The sequence below is a fragment of the Anser brachyrhynchus genome (genome assembly GCF_964034855.1).
Source record: "Anser brachyrhynchus genome assembly, chromosome: 18".
Taxonomy (NCBI): domain Eukaryota; kingdom Metazoa; phylum Chordata; class Aves; order Anseriformes; family Anatidae; genus Anser; species Anser brachyrhynchus.
Genome location: NC_137711.1, coordinates 6,192,516 through 6,210,936, shown reverse-complemented (window position 1 = coordinate 6,210,936; position 18,421 = coordinate 6,192,516). Strand labels below are relative to the sequence as shown.

Below are 18,421 nucleotides of genomic sequence, written 5' to 3'. Positions count from 1 at the left end.
CAGAATGGGGTGTCTGTTGTATCCACCAAAATTTTCAATTTAAGACACGCCTGTTAGTGATAAGTGGTTAGGAATTAGAGCAGTTCCAGTACACTTTGATTTAGCAATCTGTTATGCATTCATCTCAATATGAAATTTAGCAAACCAAAATTGTGTGATTGGAATTGCATTTTCTTTTAGAGAGACAAAACAACCAAGGAAAGCTGTTAGGATGCAGTCAGTCCCAGAGTGAAGGTGCGTCTGCTTACAAATGCAGTGCAAAAAGAAAATATTTTGCAGTGGGAGAGATGTGCTTGCCTGCTCGTGGGGATGGTGGTTGCACACTCATTCATGCAGCAAAGGAAAGGTGCTGCTGGTTCCTTCCAGCTCTGTGGTGTGTCATATCCATGCCTGTGGCCTCTCCTCTGCTCTGAACCACCGTAAGTTGTCCAGTCTTTGTTCTGCAGGCTGGCTCTTGGAGCACACGTGGCCCAGGAGCACAAGAAAAGCTGTGGTGACCATGTAGATGAGTGAGATGGGGTTGCTGTGATGGGAAAGATGAGGCAGGAGTCTTCTCTTGCTCAGTGTGTAAGACCTGGCAGGTCTCTGTGTGTGCACATGGGGAAAATAGCTTTCTCAGAGGTTCACTGTCAGATCTTCTGGCTGGTCCACAGAAAAAAGCCGGGAATACATAATTAGGGAGTGTAAGAGCCTGAAAAAGCACTTACAGCCTTAACCATGGTTTTTCCTGTCCCTCCCTGCAGCAGTGATGTCAGGCAAGAAGCTCTTACAGAACAGTATTGCAGTGTTTTTGTAAGGAATCAAGACTGGTGGTCTAAACTCTGGGCTAATCTCCTGCTGCTTCTATGCAGAGAAGAAAACACTTCACACAGCTGCAACAATCTGGAAAAAACGTTCTCAGGAGAATCCTCTGTCACATTCTTTCCTGTAGGTATTGTGGAGAAAAGAGCTTTATCATAATAGCAGCCTCTTATTTTCACAAAGATGTACCCAGGTTTGTTAAATGGAAGATGAAATTAGATAAAATTAAATGGGAAGAAATGTGTGTTTATAGTAGAGGGCGTGGAACTTCAGAATGGGTTGGATTTGCTCCGTTCCTCAAGTTCTGTATCGTGAGGCAAGATTCGGTCTTTCTACTGTTCTTTTGCTCAGGAATTAGTGGGTAAAATTCTGTGCTTTCACTTTACGTAGGTCTCTAATGCATAATTTTTTCTTTATGTAAACATTGTGGGACTGTAATCTTAGCTTTGCAGGAAAAGGAAAAGATAGAGTCCAGGCAAAGAAACCCAACTGCATACTTGAGGGAGGTGTACAGAAACCTATCCAAACATTTCCATCATGTCGAGTTCAGGGACTTTTGTGGAAATTAAATGGACTTTTTTGAGTTCTCTGGAGGTTCAGATATGAAGACGTAAACTGCGTATAGACTGATAGAGCTGGGAACTAAATCCTGCCGTCCTGATATCCAGTCTAATTCTAGTTATGAACAACTCTGTCCTACTCTTTGTAGACATGGCAGACTTACATAATATTTTTATTTGCTTATTTTGCTGTGTACTTTTACTGTATCATTTAGCTTATTAACTTAATGGCTGCTTGGAATTCAAGTGAATATTTGACAAAGGGAATAAGGTTTTCAGGAGAAAAGGTTTAATTTGTTCCGTTGAGATCTATGTATTTTTCATGACTTTCTCTAAATTACCCTAATTTTCACTGACATTTAAGCTCCAGTTTTCCACATTTAATATACTAACATGGAATTATTGAGCATTATCAGTTGAAGGCTTTCTAAATGTGAATACAACAAATATATATGCTATGTTGATGACCTCTTTATATATCCATTATATGCAGCAATAGTTAAATAGAGATGACATTTTTCTGAACAAAATGAAAGCGTTAATGAGTATTAAATCCACAGTTGCATGTTAAAATAGGTAATGATGCAGCATCTTGACATAATTTGATTTGAAATAATCCATGTTGCTCTGCATGTTACTTCTGCTGCTAACAGTAAGCAGTTTGTCCTGAGTATTGAGTGTAGTGTATATATATATTTGTTAATAAATTTGTTAATAAATTTCATTATTTTATTGCTTGTTCAAACATAAAATAGGCTTTGAAGTTCAAAATTCACTCCATGAACTGATGACCTTAGATTTCTTCAAGTTCACAAGTTTATCACAGAGTCACTGGTGATAAAAGCTTTGTGACTTTTTCCCATAACGAAGCGTCTCTTACTTCAGTGGATCACTAAATATGTTATTTGACACTAAAAGCATATAGCTGTTAGCCAACGTAAATGAAAAGACTTACTTTTATACGTTATTCTTGTTATAGTGTCTCTGTTAAGCATACGATTTAGAAATGGATTTGATGATTCAGATACCTGTAGAAGAGAAGAACGTACAGTGTCAAAACCTTCAGAGAAACATGCCTTTTCTGCAAATGTAGCTGTACTTCGTCCCCTTCTTCCATCCCAGGACCCCAGTCTACTAGGAGATGCTTACTTTTAATTATATAATTCATCTCATGCTTCATAAAGGAATACCAACTTGTGGAGTCAGTAACTTTAGTCAGAGCCACTAAACTGTTACAAATGATGTTTATGATACTAGTTTTTTCTTTCTTTCTTTAAATGTTATCCCTTATCCCTTTTCATTTTCCTTATGTTACTTTGTAAGTGCTTTTGAGCAGGGATTGTGTGTTCAGTTCCTAGGGTGATGCTGTCTCCATATTCTAGATCGGAGCCCCCCAGGTACGGCAGTAATGTAACGAGGAGTCCAGGTCCTAGATTTGCAGTTTGTGGGAAAAGTACATCGCCTACTGTAGGTGTTGATAACGTTAAATACTTACTTTCATAAATATGGAAACTACCACCAACCCATTAGGACTCTTTGCAGCTTCTGTGACATTTGTGTACAGCTCATGGTTGTAGTGGATTAGTTGAACCTAGAAAACAGAGGAGGGAAATATTACAATTAAACAGTAGTAAATCATTCCGTACACTGTTTGCAAATACTTTATGTACACCACTTGGTTTGTATTAGGATCCTATCAGCATTCAGGATATTTTGTAACAGTGCAATTTTTCAGAGATTTGCAGCATGCATGATTTTAATAATTTCAGTTACCATCTGGCTTCAACTGGCACAGCACCAACATGTTTTCTTCTAAATTGCCAGTAAGTGAATTTACCCACATCAAGTTATGAATTGCACTGCAGGGGTTGACATCATTTCCCCATTGCAACAGCACTTGCCATAGGCATCAAGTAATCCGTACTTTTCAGCCTGAAGCCAAACACAGGGGAGTCAGGGGTTGATATATTTGTAGAAACATATGGGATGCAGGGTTGGAACTGTTTAAAGCAGTACTTGCAGAATTCAAAATACTAATATTCATTGGCTCCAGATTTTACAAACTTGGTTACAAAAGCTCCTACAGTTAGGTGCTTACTGTATTATTGTTAACCAGGTTCTCCTTAGCTCCTACAGCTTTCCTTCTGCTTGCTAGTTTTATAATTTGCTGGAACTCATCAGAACATGTATTTTAATTTATGAAGGTATAGTTCATATCTCTCTCTGAGTAGAAATACATTACCCAGAACAACTCTGTTTTCATTTTTTCTGAGACCACTGGAAACAGTTACAGTTTATGTTGCAATTAGTAGCTTTTTTTTTGAGATGAACAATTTTAATGAACTCATGTGAGGCAGATAAATACTTCTAAGAAATTGGAAGACTATTTAGCTTTCCTTAGCCTGCAGATACATTATCTAGTTTTCAGATGTCCATTAGAAAAGAAAGGTCATTGTTCTGTTCATTCAGAATCGCAGCAGCCTGATGCACGTATTTAAAAATCAGGTGCATTTTCCATCTACTGGTGTAAACCTAAAGTTGGTCCAATGAAATCTGTAGACTCAATTTGATTTATATCTGGTAGTCATTTTAACTAAATAAATGGACAAAGACTAATGCTTGCAGCAAAGGAATTTTATCATATAGGGCTTTCCATGTTTGTAATGAGGAAGAAACTCCTTCCTCCATCCAACCAATCAACAACAAAAAAACACCACAAAACCCAAACCCACTGAAATGTTGTCTAGTGACAGCACTGGTGATTTTGCCTTTTGGATGAATGTGATATCTGGAGCATCACTACTGTAAAGCAAAATACAACTGCAATGAGTTCTCTCTACAAGAATGACTTCCCTATATAATCTGCAATGTACATTCAAATAACAAAGACAAAGCCTTGCTATCCGGATATGTTCACCATCGTGTATGCTAGCAGTGATCAGAATGATAACAGCATCCCAAGTTATTTGTAACCTACACCATTATTATCTCAGTCTATAACAAGTTGAGAAAAAAATGATGCCTGCGAACTCTAGGAGTATTCAGACAGTTCTACTTCCTACGCTCTGCCCTGACTGTAAAATGTACTTTTCATATGTTATATGCAAGTTACTCAGAATCAGATCTTATAGGAAAGATTTCCTAATGTAAAAATCCCCCAAGCCTTGTTTGCCCCCTGTTCCAATCCCTCAATAATGCAGTTTTAGTGCTTGGGCGCTGATGCAAAATGAGCAGTGGAAATTCTGAAAGAAAAGAGAGTATTTGTATTAATAAGATCAGATCTTTGGCACATAGTTTTATTATTTACAACTAATGGCTCAGACAAAAAAAAAATAAGGTAAGGGTCGAGATTACTGCTAGCATGTGTTAATTTTGGTTACTTCTGCCCTCATTGGATTGGGAACTGTTGGTCGACCTTTTTACAAATCACACAGTAGGCATTTTTTAAGGCAAACAAACCAAAATGGACCAAAAAGTAAAATGTCAAAGTAGCCAATGAAGTCATTACTAAATTCTGACAGCTAGGAAGCAGGACGAATGCAGTAAGTTTTCTAAAGGTCTTGTGAAGAATTACAGCATTTACTGTACAGCACAGAGACATTGCAGACTCTCTTGTGAATTACTGGGGAAATAAGGGATGAAGTCTGCTTTAGACTTGAATTGCTTCTGTACAAAGTTCCAGAATAACAATGGATTAGATAAACCAAGCTTATCTAACAAACCGAAATGTTTAGTGCAGGAATGGGTAAAAGGAAGGACCACATTCTTCTTCTACCCTTAGAAGCCCAGAGTCGATGTCAAGCTCTCATTTTTACTGATGGGACTTATGCAAATACAATTCCTAGTGTATATATGCCACATACAGGATACGTGTCTCAGACCCACGGCAAGGACTCTAACACGTGGTGCAGTTCTAGGAGGACGCTTAGCGCTGCAATCAGCAGTACGGGGTGCAGCAGTGCCCTGGCTCCAGTGGAGACCTCTCTCAACATCAGCAAGACACCGCTCAGTCTGTGCAAAGCTGGCATGCAGGCTGCAGGCAGTCCATAGGTGGTTGTGGGAATGAGTTAACACACTTGTAACAATTAGAAATTAGAGTAGTTATTTCCTTTGCAGATCCCACAGTGATCTCTCCGCCGTACGCTGCACTGTCTTTACAAGGAAAATACTTGTCGGAGAACTTTGTCATTCTTTACTAGTGCTGCAAGTGGTTTTCATATCAATTTTTCCATTCCTGCAGGTCTGTATGTGTCTGCCCCACTCCACCTCTCCTTATCACACCTCAGATTGGTTCTGAACAGTTTTGGAGAGTGTATTTGAGAAACCTGATTTCACTACAGTTTGAGATCGTCTCCCCTCGCTAAGCGTTGTTGTTTCTCAAAGCATCTAGTGCTGAATGAAGACTTCTTTTCTTCTGAGAACTGTCACATGCTTTATGTTAGTTGTATCCTTCCTCCATGCACCTGAATCAATTTTAAAGCTGTTTCCATGGCACCGTGGTTAAGTTCATTAGTTTTTTTAATTAAAAAAAAAAAGAGTGAAACAAGATTGCTGATGCAAGGAGACAATTTTCAAAGTTTCTCACATGGAGGAACAGACTACTTTAAAAAGGTACAAATGAATGGAAGTATCTTAGATACAGAATACTGTATGCAGGATTAAAATATAATTCCCTATTAAATTCTTTCATTCCAGAATAATTTCTTCTAAACTGCCTGAAATACCTATAATCTTGCAGTCTGCATTAAATATTATTAGCTTTTTCTATGAAGGTGAAACCACACAACTAAAATTGGTTGTATGTGGAAAATCTCCCTTTTCCAAATGATGACATTGTATTAAAAACAAAACACAACAAGAGCGAACTTGCAATACTAAAAGTCCCCTTTGGTTCTGCCTTGAGTTTCAAGGCTCAAACACAATAAAAAATCTTGTTATAAGCTATTGATTTTCTTTGGAAGATCCCCCCTTTAAGATTAATTTGCCACAGAACAACTTATAGCTCTTTGTTTTCCTCAAGCAATAGAAGTTCTATTTTTCAGGGAGTAGAGAATTAAGATTAATTACTCTCATTTTAGCCGATGAAAATCCAGAATGTGCCCTTGTTCCATCACCCAAAAATGCGCACTGGACCAGGAGCAGACGCAGCACTTTTTTAGACAGCTGATATTGGCGGTGCTGGGAATGTCAGCAGGAGCTGGCTACAGTACGGTAGGGTTAATTACTGAGCGTGCACTGCTCAGCCCCGTGGGCATCTCTGGGGCAAAATAACAGAGGCTGATTCTATGGCTAATGCTCTGGCTGCTGTGGGGAAAAATCTACCTCCCTTTCTCAACACACATGTATGTGTGTTTGGAAGGGTAATAACCTCTTCTTTGCCTGTACTTTGCTGAAGATTAGCCCTGCACTCATAGTACTCGTATTGTTTGCATGGTACTAGTTTTGCTCTGCAGTGCGTTTGGGTTTTTTGATCCTTCACCCAGGTGAAATGTGCATCTTGGGGCCGAGCTAGCAGCAGGATGTCTTCCCTGTGGCATTTGGCCAAGGCTCTGTGGCTAAGCAGAAGGAGGCAGTTTGCTGTGGTGATGATCGTGGGTGCTAAAGATTCCAGGGGTTCTTTTCAGCAATCTTTTGGCAATTTTTCTAACTTGAGCAAAAACCTCTGTGAATTACAGAACTCAGTTCTAGGATGCATGCGTAACACTTTTATAAACGTCAGATCACTGCAAGATGCTCTGCTGCAGTGAGGTATGGAGAAATATGAATTTAGGATATTACAGCATCACATTTTTTGGAAAGTCCTGTTAGGAGTAACAGAAATAGCCTTTTTTCTCTCCTGGAAATGTTATAATTGAGTGCATAAACATTTTGATTGGTAAATGACAAGGGTTCTAAACCGGGAAGTGAATGGCAGCAGGGAATGGGTAATCTGTAACTGCAATACTTGTATTATGCTGTGCTACCTGAAAAACTGTTGAGACAACTGATTGAGAGTGAGCACAAAGCACATTTCTAGCACAGCAGGGAGCAAAAGCAAATGAAATTGCTCAGGAAGATGAGTTCAGTGTTTGTTTTGATTCAGTGGCCAAGATCTCATTAAGGAAAATAATTATACATTTTTGATTATGTGAAGTTAAATAAAAACAGGAAAATAAATGTAACTTTAGTGTGGCAGACGTCCACTAACTAAAATAATTTTAGGTAAAAAATGAGTTTAAAACTCATGAATAGTGTTGGATAGTCCTATGTTAAAATATATTTGCCATTACAGGTTTTGTCAAACAATTTGGAAAGAGCAGTAACAGCATATCACCTTAGAGTTATTTAAGGCATTAATTTTGTCAGTCCAACCAGGTGTGAGATCTGAGGTCCTCACTTTGTGAGAGAGTCATGGAATTATAGGAGGGGCTGCATTGGAAGGGACCATTAAATATCTTAACGGGACATAGTCCAAGCCCCTGTCAGGAGCAAACCAGTTCTTTTCAGTGTCCTGATTCTAGGATGTGTAATTTGTGTGGCCAACAAAAATATCTTTAGATTTGTCTTAATTAAATTAGATGCACCTCGTGCTTCATGGAAAGGCATAGCACCATCTGTGAGAACACAAACTAAGCTCCTCAGCACCCGTAGTCCTGATTTGTCTCGTTTTGCTGGACCAGTGCCTGGCAGTGCTCCGCAAACGTACAGTGATGCAGGGGAAATGCTCCTGTCTTTGGCAGGCGCTTAACAACAGGACTAAGTATCTCGTGGAGTATTCAAGAAAGAAAGAAGTTCATCGTAGTTTGTTCATAGGTAGGCTTTGGAGATGGATGTTAATGTTGTATCTTCCTGAATTGCTGTAATGCTCAAACCTTGTTTGTTCACACACACTTCCTCCCATGTGAGGAGAATAGATTAAACTTGTACACGTTTAATTACTGCATTTTGGTGGTTACTCTTGGTCTGCTCAAGGCACAAGTCGTTGCAACTGAAGTGGGACAAGAACTTGGACGCTGGGCGAGTTCTCAGTCCCTTCTTGCTTTCAGTTTGCCTGTTCAAAGTAACAGCTGGAGAGCTGGGCTGGTAGCAGGCTCAGAAGAATGTTGTTAAAACAGTTTAAGAAGATAAAAATTAAGATTTATGGTAATTCTTTTTGGAAGAAAACAAAAACATCATTCTTCATGCACAAGGTACTCTACCAAGAAATGTTAGTACCTGCCAAGACAGTATTACCCCCATACTTATTAATTAACCCATAACTGTACCGATCTTATTTCACATGTCTGAGCCCACAGCAGTGAGGTGGTGTTACATGCTTGTAAATTGGTAACATAAATTTCACTTGACCACATAGACTTCCAGCAGTTTACTTAGCATTTTTTCAGAATACTTTGGTTTAAGATTAAAATCAGTTTAAAAGATTTTAGTTTAAAGCAACTAAGGAAAAGTGCCCGAACCATTTGTTTTAAATATTTTTTCTCTCTTTTCTATCAAAACTCAAGTTCTTTAGGCTGTTGCTGAGAAATGTTGTTTTTTTTCTGTACTGCTTTTGACAGTTATTTCATGATTTAGAAGAAATGCCTAGAAAATAGTGGTTTAATAGAAAGACTTGTCATCTGCGTTTATAGCAATATGCCAGCAATTGTATCCTAGATAAATAAAATATAATTCTCTTTTCTTTAAAAGACTAAGCCTAAGAACACAAGACAGGAACTCAGTTTTGTCCTGTTTATGAGTATATAACTGCATAGAAGCATGTGCAGAGAAATGCAACAATGCATTCTGCAGTAAAGTGGAAATGCAGTTTAGAGTTAACTGTACCTGGCTGTGAAATCTGCTTTCCTAGAAATAACTATATCCTAGGAATTAGCGCTTAAACAGCAAATGGTGTCTAACACTTCATTAGACCAGTTGGTAACAAGAATGAACGTGTAGTACCTCTGTTCAGCAAATGGTACCCAGTGAGACTTATCCAGGGTTGCACTGGAAGTAGTTAACGCTGTGTTATTTTCAGCATGTGACTTTTTTTTTTTTAAAGTAACATCTGCTCCTTTAGGTTTAAAGTAATTATCTCTAGTTGCAGACATACAATTGAAAGGGAAGTAAGAGTCGTGAGGTTTTGGGGCATCTGTTCGAAGGTGCTCAAACTGGGTGTTTTACCGTACTTATGAAAGAGAGCAGTGTGAATCAGATCTGAAGCAGGCCAGCCATTTTGGCTGCTGACCTGGTCTTTTACACCTGTGAGGCTACTAACAAAGCAAAACATACTTATCATATACTTATCCCTTCTGCCCTCCTGTTCAGTAGCTTGTTTATAGACAAACTGCAGCCAGAAAATAAAATAAAAAATAATCATTGACCTGAATGAAGTGTAGATGATCTAAAAGTATTTATTTTTTAAATATTTTAGTATGCTCTTGATTTCTTTTGTAAGCCTTACTCTAATGGATTTGCAAACAGGAAAATAAGCTATTTTAGCCAATATCTAAAACTTGCTTTTTCCACATGACTACAGTAAAAACTACAAACTCACCAGCATAAGAGGCCAGATGGGCTGTGCGTGCCTCAGAATTTATTAGGACTTTTCACCTATGTGCTAACACCAAAAAGTTAAGTAGATGATAGGCTAAAAAAATAAGTGCAAAAGGTGACGGATTGCTGCCATCCAAATGCTGCCAGAACTGTTCCAAGTGTCACAATCATTTGCACCCTTTCCCAGAGAGTAGGAAACACAATGAAGCAAAAACCCAAGCTGAGCCCCAGAGATACCTACAAGTGTCTGTGATGCTGGTTGCTGTGTGACATTAGGGGAATTTTTGACAGGGCAGTCATTGCTGAAGCCTTCCACTGCTGATTACTCTTACCACGGGGTATTTTTGGCTGCCCTGCAAGTCCACCGCTCTTGTCATTCATTGTTAGCAGATGAGCAAGAGCTCAGTAAACATAAATAAATGGCACTGTTCTGTGATTCACTTTGTGTGAGGATCAAAATTAAGTCTTATACTCAAATGTTTAATGTTGATTATGTCTTGGATAGTGTGAAATTTCACTGCAAGCTGTAATTTGGCACTGACCCAATCCATCACCAACAAAACCTGCATCTTAAGAGACAATAGAGGTAATGTGGGGGAAAAAAGGCTTAGATGAGCCTGTCATCATTCCTGGATTCGTGCAGGATTTCTGACTAAATGCTACATTTAAATTGTTTTCTCATTTTAAATACAACAGATGCTCAGACACCATGATGATGGATTCAGTATAAATGCTCAATTTGGGAGATTGTCGTATAACAGAGCTCTGAATTTCTGGGAGAATTCTGTATTTCTTTAGCAGTCAGTCCAGAATGCAGCAGAAATTGGTTCCTGCAAGTTAAAAACATGGCAAAATGGCCATCAATGCTATTTTTGTTGTTTGCTTTGTTACCCCAGGATAGTGTGTCAAAAGGATGCTTGCGCAAAGTCACTGCACAGTGACAGAGATGCATTAAGTTCAAACCTTCCCTAACAATGTGATACCACGACGGCTCTCAGTCTGCCTTGCCAAAGTGGGTGGGCACAATGGGCAAGAACAGAGAAATGTGACAGTGATGGATAAAAGAAGGAGCAAGAGTAAGTCAATACAATTTAGGCTAGCACAAACCCAGTTGTTGTTCTAGGGCTTATCCCTTTTGACCTTATCTTACAACCCAGGAGGCAAATAATAATAATAAAGAAGTCAAGCTTATTATACCCCATATAGCAACATTCCCAACAATCAAAGAAAAGGTTAGCGTTAGGATTACAAACCAGAAGCGGAAACTAAGCAATATATTTATCAATTTTCCTGGCTACTCTTGAAGTTAAAAATATGTTATTAAACCAAGAATATAATTTTCCAGTGGCAAAAATAAAGTGTAGGATTTTATATATAGAAAATGACAATGAAGTGTACATATGATGAAAGCATAGAATAACACTGAGGGTACATTTTAAAGAAGCTATCGGTGCGATGCGTCTGGGGTCCACGTAAGTCCTCGCCCAGCTTGTTTGGGCAGCGGCTCCTGCCTGCCTCCCCGAGAGCTGTCTTGTGTGGCCCTGTGTAGGGTGGGAGGGAAATTTAGCACAGGGTGTGTGAAAATTGGCTGCTCTTGCAGGGAGGAGGAGAAGGAAGGGAGATGGATCTGCTTGCCTTTTGGGAAGAGAAAGCAGTGCATAAATGTTGAGGATGGGTATGTGCATTTGGGGAGATCAGCTTTCTGTTTTAAACTAATGGGGTTGCAACCATTCGTTTAAGTAGTAGTATATCCACTAGAAGTTAAATGTGAAAGCACACAAATGGTCTTATGGGATCTTTCTGAATGATTTATTGGCATGGGCATTTTTTATTTTTTTAAGAATTTCCTCACCCTTTAGTGATTGGGCTGCTCCCATATGACCTGAGAAATTTAGGTTCAGCTCCGCTCTCTGCCTTAAGGAAATCTTCCTACCATTTCAGGTAGGAAGGCTTCAGCTTGGCAACCCTGAAGCAGGAAAGCTGCCCTTCTCTAGTAGCAATGTTGTGAGATGCTCAGATGTAACTTTAATGGCACCAGGAAAAGCATAGAGAGTACCAAGACAGATAATGAATGTCATATTATGAAGTTCAATTTTTGTTATTGATCTGACTGTATGTAACACATCACCCATAAAAGGTGCAAAAAGGAGCTCACAATAAAGTAGTCTTGGCAGAAAACTGCAGGATACTTGGATTTTCAGCATCTTAAAGAGCAATAACAGAGAAACACAAAGCCTGATAAAAGGGAGAAAAAATATGAAATGGATATAATTGTCAGCGATCCTACCATTAAATCTTTTAATGTAAGCTGAAGTTTCAAACACACAAAAGTTTGAGGCAGCCCTGCTTGACACACAATAGCCAAAAGCATTTCTGGAATGAATGTTTTATTGAATTATTGAAGTTCCTTTAGGATGTTAATACTGGAGTAGATGAGATGATATACCACAGAGTCAGATTTTTAAACATCATTTGAAGAAATCTCACACCAGGATTTCCTGTTTAAGGTGTAGAATCAGAGATGGAGAGGAGAGATGGCACAGATCTGCCCTGCAGGCAGAAAATAAGTTGTCATTCCCTCCCACCCCCCCAGTATCTTGGAGGCTTCTTTTAAATCTAAGGAAAGTACAGCTGTCTTTTGTTGTTTATGTAAATTGCTTAAGAGATTTTCACCAAGTAGTATAAAAGGTAAGTTTGAAGTTGAGGAATAATGAGTACAGCCAAAACAAGAGGACATGAATTATCTAAGAAAATGAGATAATACAGCTTAAGGCAGACAACTATAAAATTACCTTGTTGCTAAATGAATTGAGTGACATTATACTCAGTAGGAAAGATAACTTGCACTTAGAATTTATGCTCTAAGTCAGTTATCAATTATAAAGTAAGCCTTTCAGCTCTATCTGCAGATTTGGTAAAAGAAAGCAGGATATTGGCAAACTCTACTTAACAAATGCAGTACAGCATAAATTAAAAGGGCACAAAATGACACACAGCAGCATTTGTTTAGCATAAGACCACATTCTTCTGGGTACCGTGTAAAGAGTACTGAGAATTACTCTATGGTAAGAGCGGCTCAGTACAGCCACACAACTACAAATCAGTCCCGTTTACAAACAAACAGAGGAAAAAGATGATCACAGAAGCCTTTCCTGTAGCCTTAATTATACTGCAGCTGGTTGAAGTTCAAGGATCTAACAGTGGTTTTCTTTGTTAAAGGTATTTTCTGCAATATCCTGTTTTATATCATCTCTCAAAGCTGCTTCTCTGCATCCACGACAAATAAATGGCTCAGCTTTGTGCAGACAGCAAAAGCTCTCTTCTTCCCTTTGTCTCAAACTTTCTAATGACATATTACAGCACAGCAGCAATGTTTTTCTGAACTCGTTGGTAATTGTCACCCAGACTAGCTAAACACCAGTGACCTCTGCTTCACAGTTTGTCTTGCCTGTATAACACATGTGGTTAGCAACAAGAAGACACCTGAAAATCCCATCTAAACACCAGGAAGTAAAGCTGAGAGTTAGCCTCTGTGAATATGCCCTGAACCTACACTTATTCACAAGTTTTAAAATTGAATAAGTGAAGGTCAGTGAAAAATAATGAGAACCAATTGCAGCTCTTACAGAAACACGCTAGCTGCTGTGTCTGTTTGTGGGCTGTTTGAGCAGTGAGATGCGAAGGCTAAGCCAACAGAAGGGCGAAGAATGAAAATCGGTTATGCAGACAGGTTCGTCATGAAGAATTGAATAGCACTTTAATTAGAAATCAGTCCAAGGGCTGAATGAACATAGAGGGTGAAGCTAGGGTGCAACATCCCTAACCTTTAAAGCAGATCTGCCTGTTGCGCGTTGAGGTTTGTGGAACGGAGGCTTGTGAGCACAGACTGCTTTGGGGCTCCTGTGTGTGTTTTCGTGATATAATCTCTGTTTCATTACAAATCTCGAATCTTTAAACCGGTAATTCATCTCTTCACTGGAAAGGGAGGTGAGCACAGCAAAAGCACTTCAGATCTGCAACATAAGTGTTTTATGTGCCGTTCTTTAAAACATAGCTGAGTGCAAAGAGTGCTAAGTCGTTTAGAACTCAAAGTGTGCCTCATGGTCACGACGCCAGTGAAAGGGGCAGCGATAAAATCATGCTTATCATTTGTATCAGCAGGCTTTCCACATCAGAGAATAGAAGTCAAAGCTTTTCTTCCTATTAGAAAACACAGTCTGTATTCATTTGCAAGACAATTTATGTAGCTGAAATGCTGAAAATACTGGCATGGGAATACCTGAAAGGCCAGATCGATGTTTTTCCTTAATGAAAGAAAACCAGGGAATGTGCCGTGCTCCAAAATGTAAAACTCCTGAAGAAATCTTTAGTCTGTTAGACTTTCTGCTATTGGAAGAGGTGAATTTGGGTGATGATCCAATTAAAGGCTTTGAAATTTGTTTTGTCTATGCAGGAAACTATTTCCTGCTGGCGGACAGCCTGGCCTCAGCCATGTGAAAGCAGCTCCTTATTCTTCCTGGCAAAGGGCCTGGCCTTCAGAACGTCCCTGTGACTCCCATGCCAATACCCCACGCTGTTTACTTCTCGCTGCTTCCAGTTCCCACTGAAAGAACTACAGACCCCTGAAACACAACCTGAATGGGGGTCTGCAGAGCCACTGCCACGGGGAAATCACATTTGAATGAAGTGAGAGGCTGCGAAAGGAACAGCTGCAGCTGTGCCATGACTGCCTTTCAGCGTGCCCCATCCCAGCGCTCTTTCCTTTAGCAACGTCACTGATCCTAAGTGAGGAAGAGAGGCAAAGGGCAGTAGATGGTGCCTGTCCCTCTCCCCCCCTCGGCAGCAGCCACCCCTACCTGCCAAAGCACCACTGGCACGATAATTGTCTTAAAGAGTGAATCGTGGGTCGTGTTTTCCCAGTGCAGCTAGGGGTCTGTGTGCTTGCAGTGTGATTAGTGCTGGGCTGTGGCAAATACCGCGGTTAGCTTTGGGCCCACGCCAATCTCATAAAATTGAGCAGGCACAAATATTTACAACTGTTGGAGCATGGCAACTGGAATGGTCTTGCTCTTTGTTAGATGTGCAAGAAAAGATCTTTTAATTCTAGCAGCATCTCTTGTGGATTTTGTGTTATTTTTACCCCAGGAAATTATTATTCACAAATTTGACCAGCTGTGGTTTCTCCAGTTTGTCTTGACGCTGCACCTGCTACCTCTTCCTTTATTTAATTTCTTTGTTATGTACGTTATCCTCTGATGTGGCTCTTGCACAGCAAAAGAGAACCCTTCTGTTAGTGCATAGATGAAACGGAGCTGAAAATTAGAGCAGATAAAAATCGAGCTCTTCAAACTGTAATGTTAAGAACTCTTCAACCAGGGTAGACACCTAATTGAAGATAATGTTGACTCTATCCATGACTTCATTACTTTGTCAGGCTTATATCATTAAGCGTGTATTTGATTTCCTTACGCTGCAGTAAACAATTTTGTTGTTGTGATTATATGCTGCTTTGTAATGACTGGAGAAGTTGCATTGTACTTTAAATGTAGATAGTGCTGTCTCTAGATCTTGAGTTATGGAGCAACACTGTAATTATCGTATTACCTTGCTAAAACATCAAATTATTTGTCAGTGATGCAAAAAAATTGGAACCTAAATGTGAGAAATTATAATGGGAATCGGTACTTTAACAATATCAGTTTGCTAGGCTGTTCTGAGGAAAATATCCTGTATAAATCCCATATAAATTATAGCAATGGGGACTGTATATCACTAAAATGATACCTAACAAAAGATTGATTTGTGATTTTAATAAGTGTAGTGTATATGTGTAGTATGAGTTGGGCTTTATAATTCATTTCAATATATATGATTAAATTTTACTGCATAATAAGTTTCAAGCTGCTAATGCTATAGCCTTTGTAAAGCCAATTGCTGCAGGTTTAAAGGGGGAGACAAAAACAAATGAAAAGGAAAAAACTATTCTTTAAAAAAAAAAAGGCATTGAACTTTGAGCCCAGCTTACACTGAGGATTCTGTCTCCAGTGTTCCCTGATCTTCTCAAGCCAAGAAGTTCCCGAATACTATTAAAAATCACAGGTTTCTCTGCAAACAGCATGAGTTTTTCCTGGGAGAAAGGTTTTAATAATTACAATTAGCCAATACTGACGCACAGGAGATTATTTGATCTTGTTTAGAAACTGACACTTTCCAGAAGGAAAAAGAATGCAATCTCTAAAATCATTTTGTGGGAGTCAAGTAGAAGAAATTCACCTCAGAAGAAAAGAGGGCAACTCACCAGGGAAATAGTTTTGCTCAAAATAATTGTGAGCTTGAACATCAAGGTTGAGATTTTTAGGATTTTTCCAGAAAAAAAAGAACGAAACTGTAAGACTTGCAGGATGAGATGTAAAAATGTTTTTGTTACTGCTTCAGGGTGTTACAGCTCTCAGACACATCATATGAAGTTGCTGTTGGCTTTTGTGCTTCAGCCCAAATTTCGATTTGTCTACTTTTGCCCATGTAATTTCAACTAAAACCACCTGTTTTATCAAGTCAGTCTGTATTCCTGCACAGAACTGAAAATGTCCTCGTACCTTTAATAGGCTGAAATTTTGCCCTAGTAGCCCCTGCTACCTTTGATTACTTCCAGCAGATGAAAATATGACATCAGAAACATGCCAGCGGATGCACGTGCCCAGTAACAGCAGGGTTCCTTTTGGGCTGTGTGCCTTCCAGACTTCCCTATAACTCAGGCTGTGTTATTTAAGCCCATGACATACTCCTTGCCCATATTCTGACCCACATATTCCTCTGCCTTTATGAACACCAAACTTGTCCCCTGCCCTCCTCTGTCCTGTTTCTTCCTGTCACTTAAAATCCATCATTCTTCTAATGTTAGCACTGTTATCCAGCTGTGGCATTCCTCACTGCGCATTTCCCAGAGAAGCAAAATGGTCCTTGAATATATCCTAGTTTCCTTTCGCGGTGGTGTTAAGAGGTTAGTGAATATATGTCTAAAACCAGGCTGCTGCTTTTTCAAGGACTATCACAGTGGGAAAGCGCAGCACTGCTGCTCTGCTGTCTACATCATTTGGAGGATGTCACAGGTTGCTCATGCAAATGTTTCTGAAAGCACAGAAAAATAAGTTCTAGGTGCTCTGGCAGGTTACAGCATCACACCTCTTCTTTGTGCTGCCAGACTTTATCTACGCATTATGCTTTTTAGCTTTGATGTTGCGTAGTTAGAGTCATTAAAGGTCAGGAATGGAACAAACAAATAAGAAAACATGTTAATTGTTTTTTTAAAGTATTATTCTCTTTTTATCATAAGAGCAGAGCAACATTAGCATACAATCCAAGTGTGTGGTGCTGCAATTCAGAATTAATGCTCTAGGTGCTATAAAAAAACCCTCAATTTTCTTGACCTGTTTGATTACCCCTGTTTGATCTCTTTCTGTGGCAGAATAAAGGAAACATAGATCAGCTAAAAAACTGGAGAGGGAGGCAAAACAAGACTGGATGAAAAAGCAAACAAATGGATGTGCAACCAACTTTTCACATTTCCAAATTTTGGAGCACTAAACTTTGACAGTCTGTAATATTATAGCTAAGTTATTTGCGTTATCTGAAGTGCTACATCATACATACGCTGTTTGTATTGAATGAGAAAAACAAAACAAAATCAGCAGTGACACAGGACCTGCCTTTACCATAGAACATAGGCAGGACAACGTGCACAAGCTAAATGTATTCGTACTCTGAATAATGATGTGAGACTACTGCAGTTGTAGTTCTGATACATGACCTCGTGTCCTTATTATTTTTGCTAAAACTTCTAAGGTTTAATTAAGGAACAATGAAACAGAATTTACTTTTTAGCATTTTTCATGCTCTTGCTGTGCTTTGCGAGTGAAATAGTCAATACCCAGTAGCTGCAGAACATCGTGGAGTTGGGGCGTGGCAACTGCCAGCAGACATCAATCCTCCTGGCAGCGCTGGGAGTTTTATGGATGGCACAGGGGCAAGTTAAGCTTGCTCACAGGTCTGTGCACTTTTATTCACTCCTTATCCTTGCACTGTTCTCAGCCAACTGAAAGTCTGGTGAATAAACAATTTCACAATGGATAAAAGTAGATCTACACTGACACTGCCATGCTCTGTAGTTCCTACAACTTGCAAAGACCCTGATAAAACACTTGTTCCGTTGGCTGAGGTTCAATCACAGGTCACTGTTGCAAAGTAGGTGAGACAACATTATGTGGTATTGAATTGCTCCATTGCAAATGACTTCTGCATTATCTGCTTGTATTTTCCAGGAACTCTTTTCCCACTAAGTACCTTTGACCATTCACTCCCATCTATGCTGCAAAACCAAGCTCTAATCTCACTACAGGCAAAACTTTTGAACAATAACAGCAACAAAAAATTAGAATGAGGATGCTGCCATGGCAAACAAATCTTCAGTAAATGATACAGACTGGTCAGAGACAGTAGTAGCCAGCAGCCAGACTTCTGTCAGCTCCTCAGACACTAGCTTCCTCGCAGTT

General features: G+C 39.3%; 1 protein-coding gene across 2 annotated transcripts in view; it reads right to left on the bottom strand.

Moving 5' to 3' along the window:
* CA10 (carbonic anhydrase 10) overlaps positions 1–18,421 on the bottom strand; it is a 201,363-nt gene that overhangs the window by 9,455 nt on the left and 173,487 nt on the right. For both annotated transcript variants that reach the window (XM_080560450.1, XM_080560449.1), the window contains 2 exons: positions 2,857–2,952; positions 2,317–2,389 (listed from right to left, as the gene is read on the bottom strand). In XM_080560450.1, the coding sequence (XP_080416576.1) occupies positions 2,317–2,389; positions 2,857–2,952 (169 nt within the window). The remainder of the gene's footprint in view (positions 1–2,316; positions 2,390–2,856; positions 2,953–18,421) is intronic.